Source organism: Pithys albifrons, chromosome 1 (assembly GCF_047495875.1).
Source record: "Pithys albifrons albifrons isolate INPA30051 chromosome 1, PitAlb_v1, whole genome shotgun sequence".
NCBI classification, from domain to species: Eukaryota; Metazoa; Chordata; class Aves; order Passeriformes; family Thamnophilidae; genus Pithys; species Pithys albifrons.
The window spans coordinates 88,620,919-88,648,830 of NC_092458.1; the positions used below are offsets into that span (position 1 = coordinate 88,620,919).

At 44.9% G+C, this 27,912-nt stretch overlaps 2 protein-coding genes across 2 annotated transcripts in view; one reads left to right on the forward strand and one right to left on the reverse strand.

Moving 5' to 3' along the window:
* SPAG17 (sperm associated antigen 17) overlaps positions 1 to 1,591 on the forward strand; it is a 93,654-nt gene extending 92,063 nt beyond the window's left edge. The window contains exons 47-48 of the mRNA XM_071559567.1: positions 157 to 301; positions 1,417 to 1,591. Of these exons, the coding sequence (XP_071415668.1) occupies positions 157 to 301; positions 1,417 to 1,553 (282 nt within the window). The 3' untranslated portion in view covers positions 1,554 to 1,591. The remainder of the gene's footprint in view (positions 1 to 156; positions 302 to 1,416) is intronic.
* A 5,220-nt stretch (positions 1,592 to 6,811) lies between these two features.
* WDR3 (WD repeat domain 3) lies at positions 6,812 to 27,898 on the reverse strand. The gene is made up of 26 exons (XM_071559576.1): positions 27,624 to 27,898; positions 25,982 to 26,191; positions 25,404 to 25,522; positions 23,709 to 23,787; positions 23,267 to 23,362; positions 22,698 to 22,808; positions 21,652 to 21,753; positions 21,437 to 21,534; positions 20,421 to 20,516; positions 19,872 to 20,102; positions 19,018 to 19,111; positions 18,546 to 18,647; positions 17,788 to 17,873; positions 17,218 to 17,353; positions 16,313 to 16,369; positions 15,516 to 15,616; positions 15,257 to 15,368; positions 15,008 to 15,142; positions 13,389 to 13,439; positions 12,664 to 12,729; positions 11,755 to 11,847; positions 11,176 to 11,223; positions 9,370 to 9,413; positions 8,769 to 8,897; positions 8,178 to 8,271; positions 6,812 to 7,563 (listed from the first exon to the last, which is right to left on the reverse strand). Exons 1-26 carry the CDS (start codon positions 27,792 to 27,794, stop codon positions 7,402 to 7,404), a joined length of 2,823 nt encoding a protein of 940 aa, XP_071415677.1. The 5' UTR covers positions 27,795 to 27,898; the 3' UTR covers positions 6,812 to 7,401.
* Between the last annotated feature and the right edge of the window lie 14 nt (positions 27,899 to 27,912).

Consider the following 27,912-nt stretch of genomic DNA (forward strand, 5'->3'; position numbering starts at 1 on the left):
GGTACTGGGTAACTGGCAAGCACAATCATATGTGCTGGGCAGTGAGTCTTTAATTTCATCAGACAACACTGAAGAACCCCCAGCTCTAAGCACTGATGGAGGGGACCATGTGTGAAACTTGCACCTTACCTGTGAGTAATCCTCTGTCTCTCCTAGGTGGCTGCAGGCTTACAGGTTGAACTGGAGATAGAGATTTTTGCCATGGTAATTGGAGGGAAAGATGCTGGTGGCCTTGAAGAAGTTTCACATAATATTGAAATATTAACAGAAACAGACACTCTTCTCCTGCCTGTGAAAGCAAATATCCTTTGTTGTCTTATTTCCTACACACAACTTGTAGCATCAACCCTGGAGACCATCTTTCTGTCAGGAACCTCAAGTATTGTTTTCAGTGCAGGCTGCTGAGGCAGAAAGCTTTACTGTACTTTTCAAAAACACGCAAATAGGTGTTTTCAAAAGCTCAACAAAGGAACAATGTAAGTTTCTGATGTCAAAAGCAATTTACATCAGAATAACAAAGCTTTGAAAAGTGGAGAAAGGAAGAACAGCAACACAGAAAGATGTGGCTTTTAAAAAATAAATGAAAATAATAGGCACTCTTTTCAACCACCCCTCCTGAAAATACTCTATTACATTTTTGAATCTATGGTAGCATCTGATGGTACAACCTCGTGAGCCAAGAAAATTATGTATCATCCTAATACTAAACAGATAAGTGAGACAATCCATGGGCAGCAGAGAGGCAAGCACAGAAGTGTATGAATGCTGTCAGAAATTAGCCCAGTGGTTTCAGCTCCTTAACTGATGACAGAGGTGGAGTAAAAGAAAACAGAAAACAGTCAAGTCAAGAACTATTATTTAACTATTATTTCTTTTTCCCTTGAGCTCCAGAAAGCCTGGGAGAAGAGTTCTTTTGGAAACCTACAGAATAAATAGCATGGCAAGCTACATCCAAGCATGCCAGAACTTTCATTCACAGTAAGGGCTACCCCTACCAAAGAAAGAACTTCAGTGTCTTCTGAGCCTGACCAGAGTACTAGCCAACAGCAATGCCATTAATGCTTTATCAGCTCTGGAGGCAACATGAAATTTCCCAGATTTACTTTGTAGTGGCCCAAAGAAACCTTTCATGCCCATAACTACAGAGCTGAGCTGTACAGGACTGGTGGCATAGCAGCAAAACCAGCTGCCATTCTGTTCACACTCCCCCAGTTCTCAGACACACAGTTGCATACCAGCCTCCAAAACACTCACCCTTCTCCAGTATTTTACCTGGTGCTTTAATCCTTGAGCTGAGGGCAGTAGTCCCAGATTAAAGATGTTTCACAGCCTTCTTTCCAAAATTCGTTCCAACCTCCACACATGTTATTTTAAATAAATGTACCAGAATTTTAGATCCTTAACGTGATATTCCACCTGTGTTAACCAGGGACATTTATGAGCGCCGCCCACAAGGATACCCTCAAGGAGGGATGGCAGCAACAGTCCAGGCAATTCCTACAAGCCCCAAGCCGCGGTTACGGATTACTCTACCCCGAAAGCCACCTAGTTAATGTAAGTGATGCAGTGATACCAGCTATAAATTAAAGTACTGTTGTTTTACCTCCTCTTGGCTTCATTGTCAGCATGAACAAACCTCATGCAATTGACAGCAAGACTGTCATGCACCCATCACACTGACATGGTGACCCAAGACAAGAGAAGGGAACCACTGGATGACATCCACCAAAGGACTCAGTACAAGAGATCTGCACATTACAACTGCTCAGCTCAGTGGAGTCTCAGAGCCTACTCAGTCCTGTCCCAAATCCTTTAACTTACTATCTCCACTTTAAACAAGTCCTTGAGCCTCCCAGCAGCTGGATCAGCCATTATCAGCCTCTCTTAAACACTTCACTTTCTAAAACCTAGTCTTACTCATAACCCTTCACGTTCACAGCAATCCAATTAGGACAGGAGTCTTACAGATAGGGCAACCTTAATATAACCAATTCAAATACGCACAACCTTCTGCACACACAGTTTCATACAGCAAATTTCTATAGCCTCAGAGAATCAGTCTGTACATAGAATCACAGAATATTCTGAGTTGGAAGGGACCCACAAGGATCACTGAGTCCAGCTCCTGACCCTGCACAGGACAGCCCCAGGAATCACACTACGTGCCTGAAAGCATTGTCCAAGTGTTTCTTGAACTCTGTCAGGCCTGGTGCTGTGATCACTTCCCTGGAGAGCTTGTTCCAGTGGCTGACCACCCTCTGGGTGGAGAACTATTTCCTAACATCCTACCTAAACATGCCCAGACACAACACGAGGCCATTCCCTCAGATCCTGTCACTGGTCACCACAGAAGAGATCAGTGCCTGCCCCTCCTCTTAGTGTCACGAGGAAGTTGTAACTGCAATGAGGTCTCCCCTCAGTCTCCTCTTCTCCAGCTGAACAGACCAAGTGACCTCAGCCGCTCTTCATACAGCTTCACCTCAAGGCCCTTCACCATCTTTATAGTCCCCCTTTTGACACTTTCCAGTAGTGTCTTAGAATGGGTAAGTCTTCTCTGGCAACAAGAAAGTCTTACTGGGAATTTCTCAACAAACCACCAGTCAACATGTATAACACCAGGTTGGTGTTTCATTTCACCCCTGTGAACTCAGACTCAACCGAATTGATGGTGACAGTTCATAAACAGGAACCCTATGGATGTTTCTTCTCAGCTCAACAGTCCCTGTTTACTTCATCTGTGTAACACTGACATCATCTTTTTCTTTCAACTTTAACATCTGTAAGCCTGCCATGTTATCTAACAAGTCAGTGAAGAAATCCCAGCTGTATCTCATTTCCTCTCCTCTGGAGAAAAAGGCAAGCAACCACATCAGTCCGTTCTCAAAACTTGGCAGACATGTACCTCTGACTGCTGCATCTGCTCTAGGACTGCCCAGCATACATCAAATAGAGCTTTTTTTCCTGTTTTAAGTATCTTCTTACCTTTTTCAGAGTGGAATTTTACCCCCAGAGTAATATGCCATTATAGTCTATAAAAACATCCAGTTTAATGCCTTCCCCCTTAGGGGTTTACAACCTAGAGCTCATCATGAAGGCAGTTCAGTTGAACTTCTCTCACTTCGTGTTGAAATGGAAGACAAATATTCACCCAGTCAGTTCACATTTTATTGAGACACCCCCTGTCCCAAGAGAAATTCTGATCAGTGTCATCTCCCATCAAAAGCACCAAGTGGAGAGGAATGAACTATATGGTATTCCCCTCCTACATGGATACTCCAGCTAATCACAGCTGCCAATTTCCCTTCTGTTCTGATAGTGTCCTTCTGTGAATGGATTGGTAATTCCTATGGAAGCTGCCTACAGCTACCCCATGTTACCCAAACAACTGTACCTAATGCCTCTTTTGAACATTCCTCCCCACAAAATCTCCGGGGCTCAAAACCAGATCCATCTCAAGCATGGCAAAGAACTCTGGACTGGTTGGTTTAGTCTCACCAAACCTGAAACACTGACACTCCTAATTTCAGTAAGTCCTGTAGTTGGTTAAATAGTCTTGTTCAGCCATCCAGAACAGAAACAGTTAAGTCATTGCAGAGGCACTGTGACAACTTTCCAAGTTTGTATCACCTTTCCCAGGTGGCTATCACCAGAGCCAATGATTCTCGACATTGAGACCTGGAAACATCCCTGAAAGACTTGATCACAAATTTCCCTCACCTCCTAATAAAGACCAGAAAGCAAAAATCACTGATCAAGCATCACCTGACCTTAGTTATATCTCATTTACATTTTCTTAGATATTTCACATTTAAAACATTGCACAAAGCTTCTCTTAACATACTCAGAATTAAATACTCCACAGGAAGCTGCCCATGAGTCTTCAGTATCCCTAAGTAGACTGCCCATCCTGAATGTTTTATGATTTTTGTGCCATTCAATTTGTGCAATAAAACACTTGATCTAGTTGAAGCCCATGTAAGAACCCTCTCATGTTGTTCCCTTCCAACAGCAACAGGACAAATATACTGAAGGCAATCCATAGCAAGCATAGTGCTCACACAACACTTGCAAACAATCTGGACATAATTATTGGGTTTGCTTCAACAACTGTACAGAGGTAGAGCTGGGGTTTATTAATTTGGGGTTTTTTTCTTTCTTTTCATATTAATTTCACTGCAGGTTAGAGCCCTAGAAGAATAGTGTAAGATCAGCAACACTGAAATACCTGCACTTTAGTCCAACAGTACAGAATCATTCCAATGTAGACTTTCTCATTTACTTAATAAGATTAAGTGTGAATATTTTGCCTGTTCGCTATTAATGGGAAAGGTGGTCCAAAAGTTGCACAATCTTCTGACGTGCCTGTCTGAATGCAAACAGTGCAAAGATTGCCGTATTTCAATCCTCCTACAGAGCAGTGCTGAATGGTTCCAAGTAGGTTTATTTTTAAAAGGGGTTGGTTTCTGGTAACCTCTGCTGAGGCACCTGAAATCTTATCAAGTACTGAGCATGCAGCAGGTTTCACTGAAGTCAACTGTGATTGTCTAAGAGAGAGCTGCTGACCTGCTCTCGTCTTGTCAGTCTCGGTTTGCTTTCACAATCATAAGCTTGACTTTGTGTGTTCATTTAATTAGCTGCAGACACCAGACGGGAGTTAAGACTAGACAAAGTTACATTTGACAGAGAGGAGTTCTACTTAGAGCCTCATGTTCATTATCAGACACGAGGCACCTTCAAATGCTCATCTGCTCATCTCTCTTCATAGTGGAAGAGTGAGCCACATAGAAATGGGCTTTTCCACCTCCTTCTTCTACTTACACAAAAGTGATGAAAAGACACATTCCAGGCTCTTTGTGAGCCATCTTATTTCTGTATCAAAATGCAGCTGTGCTTCCTGTTTATGAATTCATTTCCAGCAAGGTGCTTTCCTGTGTCTCATCCTTTTTCCAACATGTGATATCCTGAGACACAGGGAATTTTCCTTGATACATGCAGATGCCTTTTTCTCTCTACATTTCAGAGTGACTGAGAATTCCATGACTGGAGACTAGTAATACCTTTCGCCAGTGGGAAATATGAATGAACTCTCATCCACAGTTAAGCAAGGCACATTCTGATACAGATTTAAGCCAGTCCTGTACTTGCAAGTGCTTTCCCGCTCAGGTTTGTAAATTCAGGGAATTTCACCTAAGCAAGGGCAAGTTGATGTACCCAAAGATATCAGAATTCTAGCATATCAGTGGATTGCTGGCACAAGACAAACCTCTTCCATTTAAAGCATATGCTGAGCACTCTCAGTAGCTGCTCCAGTACTGCACCAGTACAGACCAGTCACAAGTGATACAAATCAGAGAGCCAGAGGGCAAGTTCAGCAGGGGAGCCTCTTGTCAGCAGCTATGAGAGGACCACTCTCCACCACCTAAAAGACCTTTTCTTCCAAGGATTCTTCCCTAATACCAGTGACAGCAAATGGAGACAACGGTGAAGGAATTCCCCCCTCTTCCAGCTTAGATCAGAGGAGACACTTGTCATCATTATGACTCTGCATCCCAAGCCATTCCTCTATACCTTACATCCTTCTCACCACTGCCCAAGTCCATGTGCACCTGTGGCTGTGTTTTTTATCCCAGGCCTCCCAGAGGATCATCAAACAGCAGCTCTTTACACAGGTTCCATAACACCTATCTCTCTGTCACTCAGGTAAACAGGGCACATCATACAGAGGCACAAATCAGCCATCCCCTTTTGGTACCTGGTTTTGGTATCTCTCTCCTCACTCACCTTGACTGAGGGTGCACTGTGGTGTCACAAGCCACCTCTCCATTTGCAGCACTTTTGTTTTCCCAGCAGGCTGACACGGAAACCAGATGTCAGCTGAGTTTACCAACAAAATTTACCATCCTACAGTGCCTCCTCTTCCTCCCATTGCAACAATTCCTCTTCTGGGACCCTCTTATGAGGGTCTCTTTTGGGAGGAATAAAGCAAAAGAACAGAATACAGTGGAATAGAACAGAATAGGTCAGCGTGGAAACATATTTCAGTGGAGCTGTTCAATCACAAGTTTCACCCATACCTGGGCAAATAAAATTACAGAGGCACCCAGAAACATCTGACAGATCTGTATGAAGGTTGCTACTTCTACAAAGAGTCTGAGACACACCTCCTGGAAGTGGAGCATGATGTCCTCCTGTAAATTACCCAGGCTCTGAAGAAGCAAGTGAACAATCACCTCCCATGACAAACAGTTATTCTAAGAGGTGTGGTTATTACACCCGAGGTGCTGCCTAAAGACTGACCAACTGAACTGTTTCCTTTGGCATAATTGCCAGTAATAGAGAACTTAAGTCAAAAACAGCAGTCAGCAGCAACTGGGATGCAATTAAAAATCCACATGAAACTCAGGCTGGAAGTCCAGCTCTGAGTACCCAAGTCAGACATGTAGGCCCAACAGCTGGCACAGTACCCAGAAACTGCCCCCACCACATCCACCAAACCTGTGATTACTGGTAAAAAATGCAGCATATACTACAAACTAATAACTTACCACAGCAGCAGGGCCTTGCTTACTTTATCCTGCCCCTCTGCCCCCATGGTGAAAATAAATAATTTTATCTGATCCAGGACAAGTACAACATTGGAACAATCCCCTGCAATTTCTAAAAACTGGATCAAGCACAATGCAAACAACTCCCACTTCTCATGTTCAGTCTGCCAGCTCTCCAGAATAGCACAATCCTGGGTGGCAGCCCTTTCATTTGCTCCCACTGATTTTATTCTCTGTAAAAAATCCTTTGAAAACTGACACACAGGGCAAGGCAGCTGAGGCTTTACTAGAGAAATATTTAGACAAAATACCATGAACAATTGTCTTGTAGCAGAGTACAGCCATGTTTCTCCCTGTCCCACTAAAAGGTGAGTGGCTGTAGACCAAGTTCTTACACTTCGGCAGAAGTCACTGAGCTTTGTCCAGAGGCCACAAGCCACCAGCAAGTGTCAAAACTGCGTAAAATGTTGCCAGCTGCCTTCCCTGGACAGGGCATGGTCTCACCAGCAGTCCATGTGCTGGATTCCATTGAATCAATGCTGCCAGAATGAGCTGATCTCTCTCACAGATGAATCAACTTAGTTTCTTAACAGGCATTCTTCTGGAGGCAGAGCCTTTGACAGTCACCTCAGTAACAGTCCAAACGCATACATTTGCAGTAGACTACAGAGAGTTTATCTCAGAAACAGCCATTCTGAGTTGGGTTTACAAAATGGATTATACCACATGGGGAGGGAACAGACTTCATCCCAGCCACTGGACATCATCACAGATGTTCAGCCACAAGAACAATTCCATGGCCAGCACTGAGGTTACGTGACTCCATCCAGGTGCTCTGGGTCTTGGGCAGCAAATGCTAGAGCACTGCAAGAACCATCTTCTCTTTCTCTTTCTTCTTCCTCTTCCTCTTTTTCTCCTCAAAACGTTCAGTAGCATCAGCAAAAAATGTCACCTCATCCTTGGCCTCAATCTCCCTCTTCAGGAACTGGAGCCCTGCCATGTTGAATCCCAGCACATCCTGCAGAGACAGACCAGCACCACACTGTTAGGCACATCTCAAGCTTGGTAGGGGGCAGAGGGTCCTGCACTGGCCACCCTCTACACTAAGAAATGACAAAAGCAAGACAATTCACTAACTTAAAGAAAGTAACATTATTTAAATGTAAACTTCATCTGAGTAGGAGAACAATTTATCCTGCACCTGGGTCCCCACAGTCCTCTATTAAAAGCAAACATAATGCATTGTATTTTCTAAAAGACAAGTTGCTGGCAGGCACCTGAATTTGCCTCTGGGAAGATGCACAGTCTGCATTAATTAAGGTAGCAGCCCACAGAAAAGCCCAAGAGAAAAAGTTTATTTACCTCCTATTTATTTAGAAACTAGGGAGCCAAGGCCCAAACACATATATCAGAAAACCAAGAGTAAATGAGGGAGGGAGCACAGCTAGGCTCCCATAAGGAGGAACATAAGGAAAAGGGAGCCTATTTGCAAAGGAGGATGGTTTAAATGGGCTCCGCCCCCCAACCAACTTTCCCATTGGACACCACGGACAGCACAGGCTCACAAACATTGGCCCATCCTGTTATTCTGGATCAGGAGAGGGTGATCCTGGAACAGGGTGCAAAACTCACCCGGGCCTCACTGACTCTGGAGATGGTCGTTTTCTTCAGTTCTTCTATCACTGTCACCAGCATGTGGTTGCCTGTAATCTGCCCAAAATGTATCCTGGGAACAAAGTAGGCAGTGATGTATTGCAGCATTGTTCTCAGAAACATCAGAAAGCCCCTCTCCTGAGCCTCTCTGTGTTCCAGATGTAAGTTTTTCCCTAAATTAGGCTTCTCCACACCAGCACTGTAACAGGCATGGACAGATTTATCTGGAAAGTTATTTTCTGAAGTTTAACATCCAGTGGTGCAAGAGGAAAATCTCTGAGGACACAGATGGTGCAATGACTCCGTGCCACCAACTGTGCCACTTCAGGCTTGATGAAGGATTTTTCATACCAGTGAGACTTGGGGCAGCAGGACCAGCAACCCCATCTGGGCATGTCAACAAATCTGCATCTGATCAATCTATTCCCACACACTTTTCACTGTGGATTGCAGTGATTCCCTATCTCCTGCAGAGGCCACATATTTATCCTCAAGGATGCTTCCCAAGAGCTTCAGACCCAGAGACATGTAAGAAAGCCCACGTACTGTCTGGGCAGATAAAGGACTCACTTGAGCAGGAAGAGGAGAGCTCGGCACAGGAGTTCAACATCTGAACCCAGGTGAATATATTCATTGAAGAGTTTGAGGAGGTCAGGGACATAGGAGAAGGGCAGCACCAGGAGAGACTCTTCCAGCTCACTGAGGAAAAACCAAAGCGTTAGTCTCAGAACTGCACTGCTACATATGAGCAGGAAACATTTCCATATAGGTAGCTTCTGGTACAAAAGCTAAGCATTCCTCAAGCTTGGTCTGAGACTGCCCACAGTGCATCTGCATAGACTACAGCCCAGGCCAGCAGGCACCTTCTGGCACAGGAACAGGCACACAGCCTTCCCTCCTCAGCATTCCCAAACTACTTACCACATACATGTGCCTCTCCAAGCAGCCAACCCACACTGGCAAGCTTCATCCCACACTCCCCATGGAAGGAACAATTTCCATTCCCCAATTCTACATATGGTCAAAAGAGGCTGCCAGAAACAGTAACTCAGGCTCACTAGCGCTGCCCATACCTAGCCTAAGAGATCATTCAAGGACCCCAGAAAGTCCTAGGCCTAGAAATACAATACACAGTCACAAATCTGTTCAGCAAAATGCTTTTTGGACTCACCTTGACTTGACCTTCTTGAAAACTTCCAGCACATACACAGAAGGCTGTAACAGGAAAGACACGAACTCTGCTTATCAAGAAACATTCCAGGACCAATATGCCCTTAAGGTCCGTTTCACACAGTTAAAAACATGTAATCAAATCTCGTGAGACAGATCATGCTGAATAGAACAAAGAGGAAGCCCCCTCGGTTTCAATCAGCTGACAGTCTGAGAAGTTCTCCCTCCTTAAAACACAGACCCAGCCTCTTCAGGAAGGTGGTAAAGAATACACTGGTGAAGAATACTGTGAAAAATTTAGTTAATTTCCAACAAGCTAAATCCTCTCAATTCACTTCAATGAATCCTGTACAAACTGGCTAAAAAGCTTGGAGAAACAAACAAATTATACATATAAAACCTCACACAAACTCATCTCCCAAAGACTTAATTCCTGCTGCTCCTGTTAATTCACTGAAAGTGTTTGGCAGATGCAGAGCTGAACTAGGCATTGCCAAAGCAAAGTACCCAACTATTAAGTTATAGGATTTCATTCACTTCTGTTCAGCCTACCCAACTTATAATTAAATAGACCTATAATTATGGAGGGACAGAAGGATCCTTGCTAGGTTATTACAGGTAGTTAGAAGGAAAATAAAGGCTATTTTATCTGGCATTGACATGCCGCTTCAAGCAACCTGGTCTAATGGAAGGTGTCCCTGCCCATTGTAGGGAGGTTTGAACTAGATGATCTTTAAGGTCCCTTCCAACCCAAACAATTTGATGATTCCATGAAAAGGGGAGAATGAAAAAAGAAGGATCTTCCTAGGGGTACTTAAAAACACAATCTAGGAGTACACATTGGAATAAACCAGGAAAACAAAAATAATCTACTCAGGGTAGTGGATTTTTATTTATTAATGAATCCATGTCTATATATTTTGGAGTAAGTAAAAAACTCTCAGAATTTAGTGAAAACTGTTGTGTAGTAGTATGACGTAAGTGAGTAAAGGCACCAGCTCCAGCCTGCAATACCTGGACATTTAACTACCCTACAGAATTTTTTCAATTTAAATTCTTCAGGAATAGAGACAACATTAGGAACTGCTGTACCAATGCATGTAAATAAACCTAGGCAGCTACAACACAGCCCTGCCTTGCTCAGAGCTCCCCTTCTGTGCTTACAGCTGCACAGGCAAATGATTCAGGGTCAGGAAGCCTTCACGTGCTTCCAGCTCCTGCCTCCTGGTCAAGGCAACAGTAGGTATTTTGGGACAAATATTCCACAGGTAGAGTTTCTCCCAAGGAAGAGGTTTAGCAACTGTCAGCACATGAAGTACTTTTGTTCACAGTCTGACATACTGATGGCTCATCATGGTCAAGTCACCACATAACATGACACATCATGACTTGCACCTGTGCTTTTACCCCAGCCTAGCACTCCAACTAGCACATTCTCCAAGACTTTGGAAGCAGGTCCAAATTCCCTTTTCTGTACAGTGGATTCATTTAAACAGCACCCATCTCAAAAGGAATTGGGAGCTACTGGGCCACAGGATTTTACTGCCCCCTATTTAACCCTGATGGGGTTAAACTTTTGTAACACAGATGCAAGATATTAAAAAATAATAAAAAACGCCACCAAAACCCCACAATCATGAAAAACTCAAATTATGCTCACTTTGCACATGCAAAAGTTCCAGGTTTTCAAATTGAATCAAGTAGTCTTTTCCCACAGCAACCCAGTGTTTTGGTTCAGCCAGAAAATCAACCAGCCCCACTCAAGCTGAGAAAAAACCACAGCCTGTGGCCTGGGCATTCCACTTACCGTAATATTTCCATAAGCACGGAGGATGGGATTGACAGGAAAGGGAACCTGGAGACAGAGAGTGGGTTAGAATCAGGCAGTTGTGTGTGTACAAATGTGTATTTAGACCAAACTTTCACCCATAGTGAAAGAGAGATTTTATTGAGTGTCTTCCTGCAATTCCCACACCCACATCCTCCCCAGAATGTCACTGAAGACCTCATCTGCAGCCACCACACAACCTCATTCTCAGAAGGATATGACTAACTCAATCATGTATGAATTTTCTTCCACTTCTTGTCACTTTTCACACTTATATCACAACCCCTTACTTAGCAGGAAGTTGAGATGAAGACAAAGGCTTTGCAGCAGCATGCTCTTCCAGGAACAAACTTACATCCCACTATTACTTTAAACTTAAGGATCATTGGAAAGAAAGAACACACCACTAACCATGCCCCAGACCGTGGTACCATTTCTCCGGAAGAATTCAGCAAGTATCTATTGTTCCTGGATATCCTGACTTTATCTGCATGCTAAGCCTTTCCACATTAGCTGGAATCACACACATTGGGATTGGTAAATTGCTCAGTCTTTTACCTCTTTCCCTGCAGCTTTGCATATGGCATTGTGCTCCTTTAGTTTTGCCATCTCTTCTCTGTACAGCTCGATAGCTTCCATGATCCTCTCAGCCTGAGCAACACAAGAACAGTACGTCAGTGCAGACACCAGACAAGCCAAAGCAAAGCTCAGCTGGACAAATGAAGGTGGAAGCAGAGGGACTGGCATGGAACACCACAGGGCAACTTGCCCAATAACCTCTGCTCCAGACTGCACTACTTACCCTGAGTACACCAATCGCATCCTGAAGGTGTCATACACCCTCCACATTCTCCCCACTGCCCCAGGTGCTCCCTGCTGCAGCTTCAGTTGTTGCCTTGACATTGAACTCCCCACCCCAGCAAGCAGTACTCCTTTGAGGCACAAGCCAGGGTCAGGACATTTTGACTATTCAGATTAAGGACTTCCTCTGTATTTACAAGAGCACCAAACTGCTGAAATCTACAGCCATGACATTACCCACCCCCATACCTTCCTGGTGCACCTCCCACCTCAAGCACAACACATTTCCACCTTCCATATTCCCACAGGACTGCATGCCCTTCAGGGAGAGGCCTGATGCCTAGAGAACATCCCAGCTGCAAACCCCAGAGGGCAAGAGCAGCCCAGTCTGTCTCACACATGACACGCAGAAAAAGCTGCAGCCACAGGAGCCTCACACCTCATTCCCTGGAGAGGTATCAGGATTTCCTGGTGTGTGACTCTCCACAGTCAGACCCCTCCCTGTTGGCCATGGAGCAGGACAGACTGCTCTTGCAGGCAGGGGCAATCTGCCCTTATATGACAGCACGAGTTACTCTTCAAACTGCTGCCCCAACAGTGTGACAGTCCCCTGCAGCAGAGACTGCTAAGACACAAATCAATGCTGGCACACCCACACAGCCTTACCGCTTTGATGGTTTCAATAGTCTTCTTTCCTGCCAGCCCTGTCTCTCCTTGCGTCTCTCCAGGCACCTACAAAACAGTTGCAGTTCCATCCTTTGCAGCTGAGCGGCTGATATATGTCAGCACCCACCATGGCAGGCACGCTTCCATAATCCATACTAACAAAAACAGCAGTCCCAGTCCCTCATTCATCTGGGGAAATACAGGATTTCCCCAGTGCACAGCTTTTCCTCAGGAACTGTGCTAATACTGAGCTCTGGAAGGCAGGACAACACAATTTCTGTTCTGCCAACAGAGGCCAGGTAATCCAGTGTCAAAACAACCTGCAATGCAACCAAAGCATCTCAGCTACAGTGATCAGACTTCCCCACCAGTCCTGCACTATTTGGACCTGGAAGCAGCTGTCAGAAGGCAGCCCAGCCTTGGCAGACCCTGTGTGGACCTGAACTGGGGATATAAACAGGGCAAAAGCACAGCAAGTTTTCAGTTTTCAAGCTACTGTGTAGCAGTTTGGCCAGCTCCACACAATCTCCTGAAGCTGTCTGTGTGAAGTACCAGAGTCAAATGCGTCACGATGCAACCACAGCTTCAGCTGCACCTTCCCTCTGCACCTCCTCAAAGCAAGAGAATTATCTGTTCTCTCTGATACCTCTTCTATGTCGTACAGAAATAGTTATTCCAGAGTTTGTACAGTCAGACTGACACATAATTCATATGGTACAACTCACCACAGGCTGATCTTCCTTTGCCACACTCTCCTCATATTCAGCTTCTCGTTGCTACAGTGGATGAGAACACAACATATTAACAGGGGTAAGCAGGCAGCAAGGGTACAAGTTTTCCCAGACTGGCTGAGCAAGCGAGCCTGCAGCTTCATGCAACCCACTGCAAAACCAGGACAAATCAGCAGAGATCAACAGTGCCAGTGCAAAATGCCCATTTCTCCCTGGTCCCAACCCCACAGTGAACTCTAGCATCTCCCAGACAGGAAGAAATCAAGGCCTCTGCCCTGGATGCAGGAACAGCCCTTAGACAGCCCACCAAGCACAGCCAGACACCACAGCACTTCAGTAGTAGATGTTTCATCAGTCACATGCCACAGAAGGAATAAGCCTAGAAAAGTCCCAGGGTTGTCCTAGCATGCAAAGGGAAAAAGGCACAGGTGTGCCATCTCTCACATAAAAGGGCATCAATTACGTCAGTGTGTAATTCACTACTGGTGTATTCATTCATGCCCACCTTGCTACTTAAATTTGAGCCAAAACACACTTCTCTGGAATCTGGAAAAGAAGCTGTCTCTCCTTTTACCACTCTCATTCCTAGCACACCAAACACTGGGCATCGAAGTGCAGGCTACGGGTCAACTCTTGCAAACAGGCTGGGATAAAAAAATCCCTAAACATCTACTGCAGGTTTCTCTTCTACTCCTGCTTCTTCTTTCTGCCTCCTTCCCTCCCTGTGATTTGAGAACTGCTTATAAGGGGAGAGAGAGACAGGATCCTCTAAGGGATATAGTGAAAAGCCAAGAGTTATACATTGTTCCAAGGGAATCTCCAGTTGGATACATGAAACAAACAGGTGCACTAACCCCAGTCATGGCTCAACAATGGAACATGCTCAGCCTGAACAATCTATTTCCTTGGAGATGTCAATGTACCAAGACAAGTCTCTGAGCAGTCTGACACAGCTTTAAGGTTACCCTGCAGTGAGCACAAGGTTGGATTAGAGACCTCCAGACTTTCTTTCCTACTGAAGTCCTTCTTGAGAGTCTGTGGGTCATTACAAATCATGCTCAAAGGGAACAGAAGGGGCTTCTTCCAGCATTCCCAAGCTCTGGGGCCTGCTACTGAGACAGAGTGGACCTCTCATGGTTGGGAAAGGGGAAACCAAGACAATCTGCATTTAACAGGAGAGATACTTTCCATCATTTCCCAACAGCCACCTGCTGATCTGCCTCCCAAGCACATTTGTGCTGAAAGGAGCACAAGAGAGTAAGAGAACATTGAAGACTGTAGCCAACAGACCTGTAGAAAATCACAACTACAGACTAAAGTCTAGGAAGCAAGAGAGAAGCAAAGCAGAGAGCAAGTTAGCCAGGCATCTGCAACGCAGGACAAGCAAGCACCTGCAAAGCCTGCAGTGCTGTCTCCAGACAGCTCGGGGCACAGTCCCATCATGCAAAAGGTGACAGACAACCCAGGGCACCCCAACACCAGGCTGTGGTTAGTAACCAGCAAGTCTGCTAAGTGTGGATCCAGCCTCTTTCATAGTGAAAAACAAGGAAACTGCCTGCTGGGGAGGAAACAGGTCTGGAAGTTGTCTTTGGTGGGAAGGATGCAACTCTCACCATCTCCCTCTCCTCTTCCAAAATAAGCGGCTCCCTCGTCCTTTCCCAGAGGCGCAGGGACTTGTCATGGGATGCCGACACCACGTAGTCTCCATTGGGACTGAGTGCCAAACACCACACCTCCTGGTGATGCCCCTGCATGGTAGACAGAAGAGGTATGGCATGAACACCATCCAACTCCCACCCCTTAGGAAAGTGCTGGTCATGCAGGGGATAATGTTTCCTTTAACAGCCTCCAAAACTTCCTACCTCCAGCGTCTGAATATGTTCAAATTTATCTGCATCCCACTGCTTAACCTTGCTGTCCTTCCCAGCTGTGAAGAAGAGATGGGATTTCGGCACAAACTGCAGATACATCACACTGGAAGAGAAAAAGGCTTAAATTTACCCACTTGGGGAACACTGCAGACCTTCCCCCTTTCCATGCTGGATAAAAGGATTATTGCTAGGTCACAACCCCTTGGAGATAAGAAAGTCCATATACCAGATGCGGTAGGGTTTGACTAACCTGTCATCATGGGCAAAGAGAGAACGGTGACAGTCTCCAAAATCCAGGCCCCAAATCTTCACATTCCTGTCAGCAGAGCCAGTCGCAATTAGAGTCCCATCCTACAGAGAACACAGAGAGAGAAGGGTGTGGGGAGCTGGCTGGCAGCCCTGTGAGGAACTGCTGCTGAACCATTGACTAAGCACTGCTGAGTAGGCAGGTATCTATCTGGGTCCTGAAATACAGTCTCCTGAACCCTCCACCTCCTCTTACCAGGGGGGCCCATGCTTGTGGTACTGGCACAGCCCACTGACAGCACTCTGGCCCTCCTGTGAACCTCTGCAGGTATTTAGTTTTATCTTGACATTTTCAGCTTTCAATGAGCCTCATTCCAAAGACACCACAGAGAAAGATGCAGTCCAAGAATGAACAGATATGAAGAGGCTGCTTCATCTCAGCCCTAGGTCTCTGCTCCTACTAAAAAAATTCAGGCTCCTCTCACCATAGTTAATAAGTTTAGCAGAGAGCAGGGTGTTACCTTTTAAGATGAGTGTAAGGAACCACAACAGCATTTTGACTTCCACTCACTCATAAAATGCCCCAGTCAGTTCTGTTATAAACACTAGTCTGGTACTCCTTCCAGTGAGCATAGGATTGCAGACTAAGGAGGGGCTTGCTGTGTCCCATCCAGGAACTGCTAAGTTGGGAGCAAAGGGGTGACAAGAAACCATTATCCTAGAGGCCTTGCTACCAGCAGAGGTTCTCACAGTCATCCATATCACCACTGTCCCACCTAACACAGCCTTATTGATACTTACATAGCAGATGTCCATACACAGAACTGGCAGTTTGTGTCCATACAGAGAGAGGAAAAACTGAAGCAGAAGAAAGGTGACTCAGTTAGACATGCTGGTTAGAAATGCACGAAAATCTCAAGCTCCAGGCTAGTTCTGCTCTGCCTCAGCAGCTCTGTCTTTCTAACATTGTCCCACTTCCATTCTTGCCCTGAACAGTTAGCAGCAGGGCCATGATGGTAGAACTGGGAGAACGGTGGAAGTACCCAAGCAAGCAGAGCTAACTCTGGTGCTAATCACCACACCCTGTGGAGTGTGTCTCTGCTTCCCTCTGCCTACCTGTCAGCCCCAGTCTGTCTTGTCTCACTTCGTAATATTCATGTGCTAATACACAACTCGCAAAACCACTGCACACTGCTCACAAGGAATGTTCTCCTCCCCCAGGTTTTGCCTCTGCTATGCCCTATTTAATGCCACCATCTATACCCCTACAGTGTCTCACAAATCTGGAGTAACACCATGTCTGCAGCATTTAGAATGAACCTTGACACCTAGAGGCTCAGAACACTTTCCCCATGAAAAATGGATCTTCTGACCAGTGTCAGACAGCCATGGTTCTGTCAGGCTTGCTAGCAAACAGGCACCTGAGGCAGGATGCATGGTCTCTCTGATTCTTACGAGTGTTCTGCAACAAACAGACATTTTTCCTATGCATTCCTGATCTTGCAGACTACAATCATAGAATCACAGAATATTCTGCGTTGGAAGGGACCCACAAGGATCATCAAGTCAACTGTTAAGTCAATGGTCCATACAGGGGATTGAACCCATGACCTTGGTGTTATTAGAACCAAGTTTTAACCAACTGAGCTAATCTCAGTATTACAACACTCCCTACACAGCATCACAGCCCATTTGGTCACGCATACCTTGAGTGTGTCAACATAGAAAATCTTCACAGTGCAATCCAACAAGGAGACAGCCAGCAGTTTCTGATTGGGGCTGTACCGCACACAGAGAACATCCTCATCCAGCTGTAAAACGCGCACATGTTTCATGGAAAGCCTGGCAACAAGAAGAGGAAATAAACAATTGCTATCCCAAACAAACAAGTGAGGAAGAGATATGAATACAAGTCCCACATTGCACCCTGAGAAAGCAAGTTAATTGTAACACATAGCACCTCATTCCTCACTATGACTTTAACAAGACAAGACTGGAAATAAGCAGGCACTGCAGGCTGATGAACTTCACTGTAAATTTATGGTAATGACCTGGAGACCCTTCCTGATTAGAAGTTAAACTCACACACAAAAAGGGGATCAGAACGGGGCAAGTGCCCTTCTCCGGCCAAGCTCAAGCCTTCACAAAGCACCACTGAGCTGATACTCTTCTCCATGTGTTCCACACAAATGTCATGGGTGCTTCTTGCAGTGCACAGTATTCAATGACAACAGAGACTGCAGCTAAATGTAGCCTAGAAAGGTTTATTTTCTCACCTTTTCTGAACACTGCTCTCATCCTTCACAAGCTCAAACTCCCAGAACTTGACACATTTATCAGCACCTCCTGTCACAAAGCCACGCTGCAGGGAAAAACAAAAAAGTTATTGTGAAACGAGTTGCTATATCCCAGAAAAATTCTACAACGAGGAATTGCCAACACACAAGAAGGTTTGTGAAGTGTCCCACTTTCCTTTAGCAATAATGACTGGGTGGACACCACCAAAAATACATACTCTGGTTAGAGCATGCATTACCCATTGACTGAGACAACAACAATTTCAAAAGCTCTAGCAGGGAGGTAATAAGACCAAGATCCCAAATGCAATTCAAAATTTGGACTGAAACTTTGGGACTGAAAGTAGCCATCTCAGCTGTAGGTAACAATGTGCAGGTACTTTGTAGGCAACTTGACACTCCCACTGTTACTGGATCATACACACCTTACCACCACCACCACACAAGCACAGCCTTCTAAATGAAGAAGAGTTCAACATTATCCCATTTACATTACATTCAGAACAAGGGTAAAATCTATCCCATATGTTTTAATCCGTACTGTGTATGAATCTCAGACAGGTTACTGCTTGCTGTAGTTTTGATTCCACTACAAAGTTCTTTGGCACTACCAGCTGCATCCTCCACCTCCCAGGATGACAGGTTCCCATGTTCACATCAGTAGTGCAAACACAGTACTAAAGGAAGGAGTTACATGAAAAGACATGCAATAGATGATACTTAGGTGGCTGAGTTACCTGGTCTGGTGAAAGAGCAATGGACCACACTGCCCCATCATGAGCATTAAGTGTCTCTATCAGACTCCCAGAAGCCAGGTCATACAGCTGCAGCTTCCCTGTCTGGAGAGAAAGATATATCACAGACGACAAATCAGCCCCTCTGCTCACAATTCCTGATGTCTCCTCACAGAAGAGCTCCCATGCCACCCATCTCTGCAACAGCCAGCTTCATTACACAATTGTTACACAGAGGACTAAACTCTTGATCTCCTTCAGGGACCTCCCAAAGCTTTCCAAGGTCAAGCTCAAGCCACAAGAGCTCCATAAAGAGTTTGGGAACAGAGCAGAACTCGACTGTCAGAGGTTTTTACACCTAAAACTGAGTACTCCAGACCAGGAGACAGTGTATTTTCTGTGAGGCTGCCTTAATGACACTTGCATAATGTATTCCAGACCTGGGCAGTCTGAAGTGCAGAAGGACACTCTTTACCTTGGTGCCAACGATGACCTGCCGATCTCCTGGGACAAAGAGCGAGCAGAGTGCATACTCACAGTCCATCGTCCGGATGCACTGCAAGGTCGATCTGTGGGCAAGACAGAGCCCAAAACCTCTCATCACACACAAAATCTGGCCCACTGAGTGAGTCAGACTCCAGAGTGGCCTCTGCCCAGAGCGGTCTTTCAGCTGGGGTCAGAAGATACCCCACCACCATCCTATGACCCAAATGCTGTGCAACATTACTGCTAAGAACATTTTCCGTAAAAACATGGCCCCATACAGTTCACCATCATGACTTATGCTGTTGTAAGAAAGGGCACAGCTCCTGCCTCCCAACAGAATTCCTGTCATTCAGGAGAGGAGAGAGGAGTATAAGATAGAGCTTGAAACTGGCACCACTCAGGAAACACTGAGACAATACTCTAGATCAAAGCAGCAGCCTACTCAGTCTAATACTATATCCTTCAGCTAAGATGCCAAGAATCCCACATGTTCCCAAAAGAACAGGAAGTAGTTTGTTTAGGGGTAATAGTTAGGACCTCTTATTAAAAAGGAAAAAACAAAACAAAAAAAAAAAAAAAACACAAAAAACCACAACAAAATAGTCTATACAAGACTACTATGTATGACCTTTGTATTTAGACCTTGTGTTGCAATTTTAGCTGTACAGCTTCTCAGTTTTCCTAATAAGAAGTCAAATAGTTTTCTATTTCCTTCCTTTAGTTCATTCACTATTTTATCCCTCTCCATTGTCTCCTCTTACTTATCACTGGTTTTCTGAACATGGAGCTCTGGGAGACTGATACCCATAGGGCAGAGAGCATTGACCCAACTGGACTGCGTACCTGTTCCAAATCTTTACAGACTCTGCAGCTGCTGAGAGAATGGCAATGTTATCAGAGCTAAAAGCCAACGTCCTGACATCACTGCGGTGGCCTCCAATGGTTATCCTGGATGCACGGACAGCCTGTGGGACTTGTGCTGACAGGTCCAGGTTGTATAACTCAATGACGTTGTTCTGGAGCAAGAGTACCATCTTCAGCTCTCCTTTTGGAGAGAGAATCAAGTCAAATGACCTGTTTGATTAAACAAAACCAGAGCTGTACATAGGAGCAGTAAGACAACATGTAGGAGGGATCAAATATTAAGGTCAACTGAGATACAGGAATATAGACAGCATCAAACAAGCAAAGGCATACTAAGACAGAGGTGTGCAAGATGGGGACCACTTGTGGAAGAGTGGAGATCATGGTAGGCCTTTCCCCAGATCCAAGGTAAACAGATGTCGAGGGGGAAACTTCTTCCACCTCTCCCTCCCATACTGAGCCATGCAGAGCTCTCCCCAGGTAGTTGCACAACCACTGCTCAGACTCTACCACAGGCTTTCCACTCACTTGATTTTAGAAGAAGCTTTGACATTAGTGACCCGCTGAATCTCCTCCTGCAGGCTCAGCTGCACACTCCTTTCAGGGTCCTCTTCAGAGTTCTGTCTAGTAATATCAGATAAGGGAGGAGAGTCAAATCACCCATCACAGCCAACACAAACTAACACAGAGACAGCAAACAACATAAGAAAACCACTTAGCCTGCTGACAAAACAACCTCCCTCTTATCCAGCAGTGCTGACCACATTTAGGAACAGGGTGAGACAGTGAAGTTCATGCTAGTATGCAGACTACTGAAGAGAAAATCTGTCCTAAAAAAAAGGCAACCTCCTCTGGAGCCAAAGCACTTAACAAGGCATATTAGAAAGATGGATACAAAACAAGACAACAAAAAGCTTATGTTTGAGAGCAAGATCAGCTACTGCTCATCTCCTACCACTCACCAAAAGTCCTCAGCCATTGCCAAAAAGCATCTCCAGATTTACATGCCCTGTGCTTTACTTTCTACCCAGGAGCAAGACCTCTCCCTAAGAGTTGTTTTGAGCCACCAGTTAAGTGCCAGGATACACAGAGAGACACTTAACACTACACAAACAAAAAAGCTCTCACCCACCTGGCGTAAAACCTGGAGATGAGGTATCAGAGGCCCTCTGACTTCTCAGATTAAACTCTCATTCCTGCATGTCCTACCAAGGACTTACTTTTATGCACCAAACAGTATAAACAGCAATGTCAGGTAGAGGTGAACAGCTCTGAAAAACCCATTTTATGTCCATTTCTTTGCACCCACGAGCTTCTTTTTTGCAAGGGAAGACTCAGAAAGAAAGGTAGTTCCTTAGTCTCTGGAAGCAGTATTGCTCAGACAAGCACCAAGGCACAGGACTAGCAACCCCAAACCAGAACAGCTAAGCATAAACAGAATGACCAGAGGTTTGGAGTTCAATGACTGTGTAATGCTAGTAAAGGGCTTTTCTAACAGGCTTCTGGATGCAACGGCATCCAGATACATCCAAAAGACTGCTTACTTGGCTTTTTTCTTTGCTTTCTTAATTTTCTTTTCCAATTTCTTTTGGACTTCCTCTTCAGAAAGGACAGAGAACACTTCCAGAACAGCATCTGTTCCCTAGACAGGGCAAACGAAGTCAGAGACATGCAAAGCCCTGGCTGGCCCTCACAGAAATTATCCAAGGTCTCTAAGTGCCTCCTCTACAGCTCAATAGCAGAGGAGCCCATTACTCACATGGCAGGCCAAAAACTTCCCCATTCGGTCTGTGGCAAGAGTAACTACTCGGTCTCTCCCTTCCCGCACGATGGATCCAGCTTTGCTGCACTTAATGATGCGCTACAGGGAAAGAAGAAAAAGCTTTGGTCTGAAATGTGATCTTCTCAAGCAAACTCAGAAATCTGCAGACAAGGGAAGTCAAGAAGAGAAGAGGGAAAAATGAATCTACCGGGCCCTGATGGAACAGCTAGTAAGGATAAATCAAGAGACAAAACAAGCATCTGTGTGAGCTACAAAGTTTATCTTCTTACGTTTTGTTGCATTTTAGCTGAAAATAATCATTGACAGTCTCAGTGGAAGAATAATTTAACTTTACTGGCAAACCACAACCGTTTAAGAGACAGAGATGAATTTGTATTCTATGAAGGCACCAGTTCCTCCATCAACAGAGGTAGAGAAGGTGACAACAAATATTAAACAAAAGGTTGAAGGGACAGAAATCATGTGGAGAGGAAACTGGAAAATTACTTAACAAGGCTGTCTATCTACCACAACTACAAGCACTCTGAAATATGAGCAGTACCCCAGAGTTCCACTAGAAAGAATGATTCATTAAAACCTCCAGCAGCAGCACAAGTGAGAATGGCTTTCTGCAATCAAATCTCACACTGTATTTCATTACAGTGCAACTCTGACCTCTCAGTTTCTGCTACGAGCTGCAAAGTTCAGCATCGGCACTGCCAATCAGCTAGTAACTATTTTATTCCTGTGTCATTTGTTCAAAGAGTTCTATTAGCAGTGTTAAACTTTAAACATTTGCTAGTCCTCCTCTTTCAGTGGAGAATAATGTGGATGTGTTTTGGCACACATACTTCTGCTGATGTTTTGCAGTTAGATGAGGCAGCAACTGCTGCTGACAAAGTTGTTATGGAGCAAGACAAGAATTATGGAGAAAAACAAGAATCACATTTTCCTGAACAGGTCAAATATGACACTCAGGGTATAAACAAAGTAAATGGGGTTAGATACACCATCTCATAGACAATAGAGAAAATTAATCTTACTTCCTCAGGATGCTCATCCAACTCTAAGGTCTCATCCTCTTCAGTGTTTTCTTCTGCTCCAAGTAAAGACCCTTTGCTTTTCTTGGACTCTGGCTCATCAGGGTCTTTTACCTGTTCATGGGCAAAATAACCCCATAATCAGTACCTTAAACCACAAGAGCTACAGTGTTCTGGTTCCTGTCTCACACTTCATTTCCCTGGAGGTACAATTACTTAGAGGACACCAAAGTGGCCTACAGCATGCCTGTAGGCACCAAGCACTCCATGCTCTCCCATGACTATCATCTGCCCACAAGACTGTCCTCTCTAGCCATAGGGCAGGAAGATTTGACACACTGTGGAAATCTTGTTCTGGATGTACTTGCAGCTTTACTTGAAAGCCGAAAACATGGGAAACAGCAAAGCCTATCCCAAGAGCAGCTTCTGGACCTCTCAGACAGCAAAGCCATTGCTTTGTCTCTGTTTCCCAGAACATCAACTAGATTTTCAAATGTGCCGGTCCCATCTTAGTCCAAAGACAAGCAGCTGAGCAGACAGGGGACTGAGGGGTTACACAGGGAATGTCTTACCTCCTGGATGTACGTGATATCCCACACCCTCAGCTCACTGTCAGCACTTCCAGTGATCAGACGCTTCTCTTTGGATAGCAAAGCCATTCCCCAGACCTGTCCAGAGGCACAATGTGAGGAAACAGCTTATGGCTGCTTTAACTATCATAAGAACAGCAGTCTATCCTTAATTGATTTAATTAAAGGAGTTTAAAAAAAAGGAGACTGGCTAGCTGGGACCTCCTCTGGGGACATCTGTATCAGAACTGTCACCCACTGCATGTTGATGACAGCTCCTGGAAGGTACAGAAGTTTCTCATTTGTTCATTCCTAAAGCCTAATGACAAGAAAATGTATGACGGTGCCAGCTTACAACTCCTGAGAGCAGGGAAAGCACAAGGTGAGCCATGACATGTAATCCAGAGTCCCTCCACCCCAATAACTCCCCACACATCCCCTTTACCTCAGTTCGGTGTCCAACCAGAGTTTTGAAGCAGTGCTGGGTATCCAGATCCCACCATTTCACCAAAGTGTCTTTCCCACTGGAAGAAAGAATGAAAACTCAACATAGGAGGAAAAACTGCCAGAGTTCACCTGCTTAGAAAAGTGGCAGAAATACAAAAAAATACCCTTAAACATGCCACAACATATCACAGAGCAGCTGCTCAGACACTGAATTTCACAAGCTACGCAAGAAGAAAGCACAGCAATACAAAGGTACTGCAAAAAGGTATCTGGCAAGTCACTGAAAACTGCTTCCACCTCTGGAGGCAGCTGCCAGCCCCAGTGTCACACAGCATCCTTTCTTGCTTATTCAGGGTGAGAACAATTCTCCATATTCTCAACCAGGGCCATGCTTGTGCACTGATCAGGCTACAAGAAAAGCAGATTCCTTCTTTTTGAACGCTGATTTGGAGCTGCAACTCCTAACGGAGAGTTACAGCTGTTTCAGCCCTTCAAAGCCCATGTAGGATTAGATCTCAAAAACACATACATTATGCCACCTCAGTACTGAAAGAGCATTCAAGAAAAGTAATTTCAACATTTATACAGATTCTTTCAGTGCATCCTTCAACAATTTAACTTTATTAATTTTTGACAAGAGCCTATTTTCCTCAATAAGTTGCAACTAAATGAAGACATAAAATGGTTCCATTACTAAGCTCCCTCAGGACAAAAAATTTCTGATTACAAGTGGTATTTATTGTTAATCCCTCTCTTTTGTAACATGGGATCCAAAGGCACTAGTTTGAAAAGTATCAAAACAGCACAAAAAATTCTGTTCACAAAGGAATGCAGTTAGCTGCTTGGGCAATAAAACAATCTAAAGTAAGGAGGGAAAACTTTGCAGCTCCAGAGAAACAGGATAGTATCTCTACTCTTTTAATAAAACATTAAAAATAGAGAGGAATTCTTTATCTCAATTTAGCTACTGAGAAAATTAGAAGCATTTCTAAAACTGACCTGAAAATATTAAAACTGCATTAAAAACAGGTATAATCTACCAAATCAACAAAAATACTACTTTTCCCACCTGAAAACAGAAAAAAACCCAAAAGAAACTCTAATTCTTTACTCAAATGCATTTTTCTATTAAGCTACTAGAAGTTTTATTAATCAATTAAAAATTACTGATATTTCAGGAAGAGTAACTTCTGTCAACCACTTATTATTAAAGGGATTCGATCAACTTGCAGCTTATGTTGAATCACTAAAATCCAACTAAAAAAAACCCTATCATCTTTTAATTAATTCCTGTATTTATAGTTATGAGGAAGCAATTGCTGTCTGAGTTGCACATATAGACAGTTAAGTCAGCTTAATTCTTTCAGATAAACAGCAAAAATTGTTACATACATAATGAACATATTATCACTATTCCTTATTACATTAACTTTAAGTTGCCACATTTACCAGCAAGTTAAAGCCTTTACCAAATACTAATTTTTTAATATGGCCATTTCAGCTCCACTAACCACCTCTGGATTCAAACACTATTAAAAAATATGTGAATGTGACAAAAGCAAAGATGATGGTGGGTCTGAGATCTCATGAGACATGAAGGAAAACACAAATGGCTGTAGCATGCGGGATGTCCAAACTGCAAATACAACTATGCCTGCTTTGCTGATCAACAACTACACTTAGCCTAGCTCACCTGGTGACCAACAGGTTCTTCTCCTTCAAGAAAAGGACTTGAGTGACAGCATCCTTGTGTCCTCTCAGCCGGTACAGACCACTCTCATTGATGACATCCCACACGATGACTTCTGTATCCTGGAACAGAGAGAGCACCTCCAAGGGATTGGCTTTTGTGTCTGCAAAACTTCTGCTACGAGACTGAAGTGGTTACCTGAGAGCACAGTTTCTCACTCTGAATTTGAATGTCAGGGATGATTAATGCAAGTGCCATTCCTTCCCAAAAGGTGCATTCAGACTAATAAATGTATTGCTATCTCAGATTGAGTCACTTTTGCTATTCCTGACCTCACAAGCTTCTTTACTTTAACAGCTCTACTAGTATCCTACTCCTGCCCTGCAGCCCCTGCTGCTTTCCCAGCCCTGAGCTCCTCAATCTCACCACCATCTTGCAGTCCTAACTCCTCTCAGTGCCATCCTCTGGTTACGGGTGGATGTCACATAACCCACTTAAAATGCTGACCATTTTAGTTCAGGCTGGCCTTCCCCACGGAGCATCTCTGTGAAAGGGCCATCCTCCAAATGTGCAACCCTCACCTTTGAGCCAGATACCAGGCGGCCCCCCAGGTGGTCGTACTGCAGGGCTGTAACTGCAGCCCTGTGTCCATTGAAAGTGATATTTGCTTCTCCACTTAGAAGGCTGAACACACGGATTGATCCATCTTCATACCCAACAGCCAAGTGCAACCCATCTGGAGACGGGCAGAGGCAACTGACTTCCTGCTTGAGACCCTTAAGGATAAGAACCTGCAATTTTTAGGAGACAAAACATGTATAGTCTTGATAAATGGCATGTCAGAGACAGGTATTTACACAGAAAAAAGAATATACTCTAGTCTTCTACTGAACTACCAACTGAGAGCTTCTGCCACTTTGTAGGTTCATTTTTCAATTTCCTGCAACAAATACAGTGTCATTAGCCCCATTTTCCAAGGCAAACAGCATTAGAAGGAAAGAAATGTCTCATACTCAAACAGGAAACTGGTGCAGAACGAGGCCTGGTATTCAGAAGCTCAGATTTCTGCCTCCACATATTAAGTGCCAGAGAGCAAGGAGCATTGTTTGAGAATAAAGTCAGAAAGTTTCTTCCTGACTCATCCTCTCTTGCCTGGCCTTTCTCGGGTATAGGGCAGAGCTGCTTTTACAGAAACTGCACAAGCACTTGAGAATGATAAAAGCATCTCCAAAATAACATACCAGCAGACAGCACTCTAGCGGCTGTAAAGCAAATTCTGATTTCAGTTTGTAGTGGACAGTAATACCTATGGTGATTCAAGATCTGAAGAGACATGTGCCAAAGTACTTAAAAGTTACAGCTCACAATCTCCTTACAGGATACAACTTTCGTATGGGATGCCCAGTTCCACAGGCAAAACACAAACTCCATGACACCCCTGATACAAATCTTTGAGGCAAATCTCAAAGGATCCACAGTGAGATTCAATCATTTTAGGACCAAGTCAAAATAAAATTAATTACTACCACAGTAAGAGAACAGCAAGACCAGTACTCCGTTCCCTTGACAACCGATGGCCACAAGGTACCATCAAAAGAAAACAAAGGTGAGAGCTGCTGCATTCCAGATATCCAAACCATCTCTAGTCCCATCTGCTCTGTGTGTGGTGGTGCTGTCTGTGGGCCTTCAGCAAATGCAAATCTTACCAATCCCTTAAAACAGAAGTAAACAATAGTACCACGACTTCCTCGTAAACATCCAACATTGGGATTTATTCTGGACTATACAAAAGATAACACTACGCAGGATCCTTTCTGTCTAACGACCAATTTGGGCAACTGGAAGACACCCCCACAGAATCATAGAATCGACTGAGTTGGAAAAGACCTCCGAGATCATCAGGCCCAACCCTTGGTCCAACTCCAGTCCCTTTACCAGATCATGGCACTCAGTGCCACGTCCAATCTCAGTTTAAAAACCTCGAGGGACAGTGAATCCACCACCTCTCTGGGCAGGCCATTCCAACCCCATGATGTGGTCAGGGCACAGTCAGAGCCCCAAACCGGCATCACACCCAAACCTCACACCGAGCTCACCCTACAGAAGGTGGGGGGAAGCTGCAGAGGCGTCGCTTCCCTCCAAATGCCGCCCAGTAACCCCCACACCTCTGCTCCAGGTGGTCCCAAAGCGCCGCATCGCCCGGCCCCGTATCCCCGCTCGCACCTTCTCCGCTTTCCGCGTGTCCCACACGAACACGTGCTCGCAGCCCGGCACGGCCACGTAGCGGCCCCGCTCCCCGCGCAGCGCCACAAACGCCGCGCTGCCCTTGGCGCTCGCCACCAGCCCGAACAGCGCGGCGGGCTCGTAGCGCAGGTACTGCCGCGTCAGGCCCATGGCGGCGGCAGCGGGGGAAGGAGCGGGGAAAGGAGGAGGGAATGCGGAGGGAAGGCACGGAGGAAGCCGCGGCCACCCCACATGCGGCGCTGCCGGCCCGTGGGAAGTGCGTCAGGGC

What these genes read in the sequence shown, in the direction of transcription:
- WDR3 (XM_071559576.1), bottom strand. Translation starts at nt 27,794, where the DNA reads ATGGGCCTGACGCGGCAGTACCTGCGCTACGAGCCCGCCGCGCTGTTC. An exon ending in TCTATGTTGACACACTCAAG is followed by an intron (nt 16,370 to 17,217) that starts GTATGCGTGACC and finishes CTTCTGCTTCAG; the next exon opens with TTTTTCCTCTCTCTGTATGG. An exon ending in TGTGTATGGACATCTGCTAT is followed by an intron (nt 15,617 to 16,312) that starts GTAAGTATCAAT and finishes TGTTCTCTGTAG; the next exon opens with GATGGGACTCTAATTGCGAC.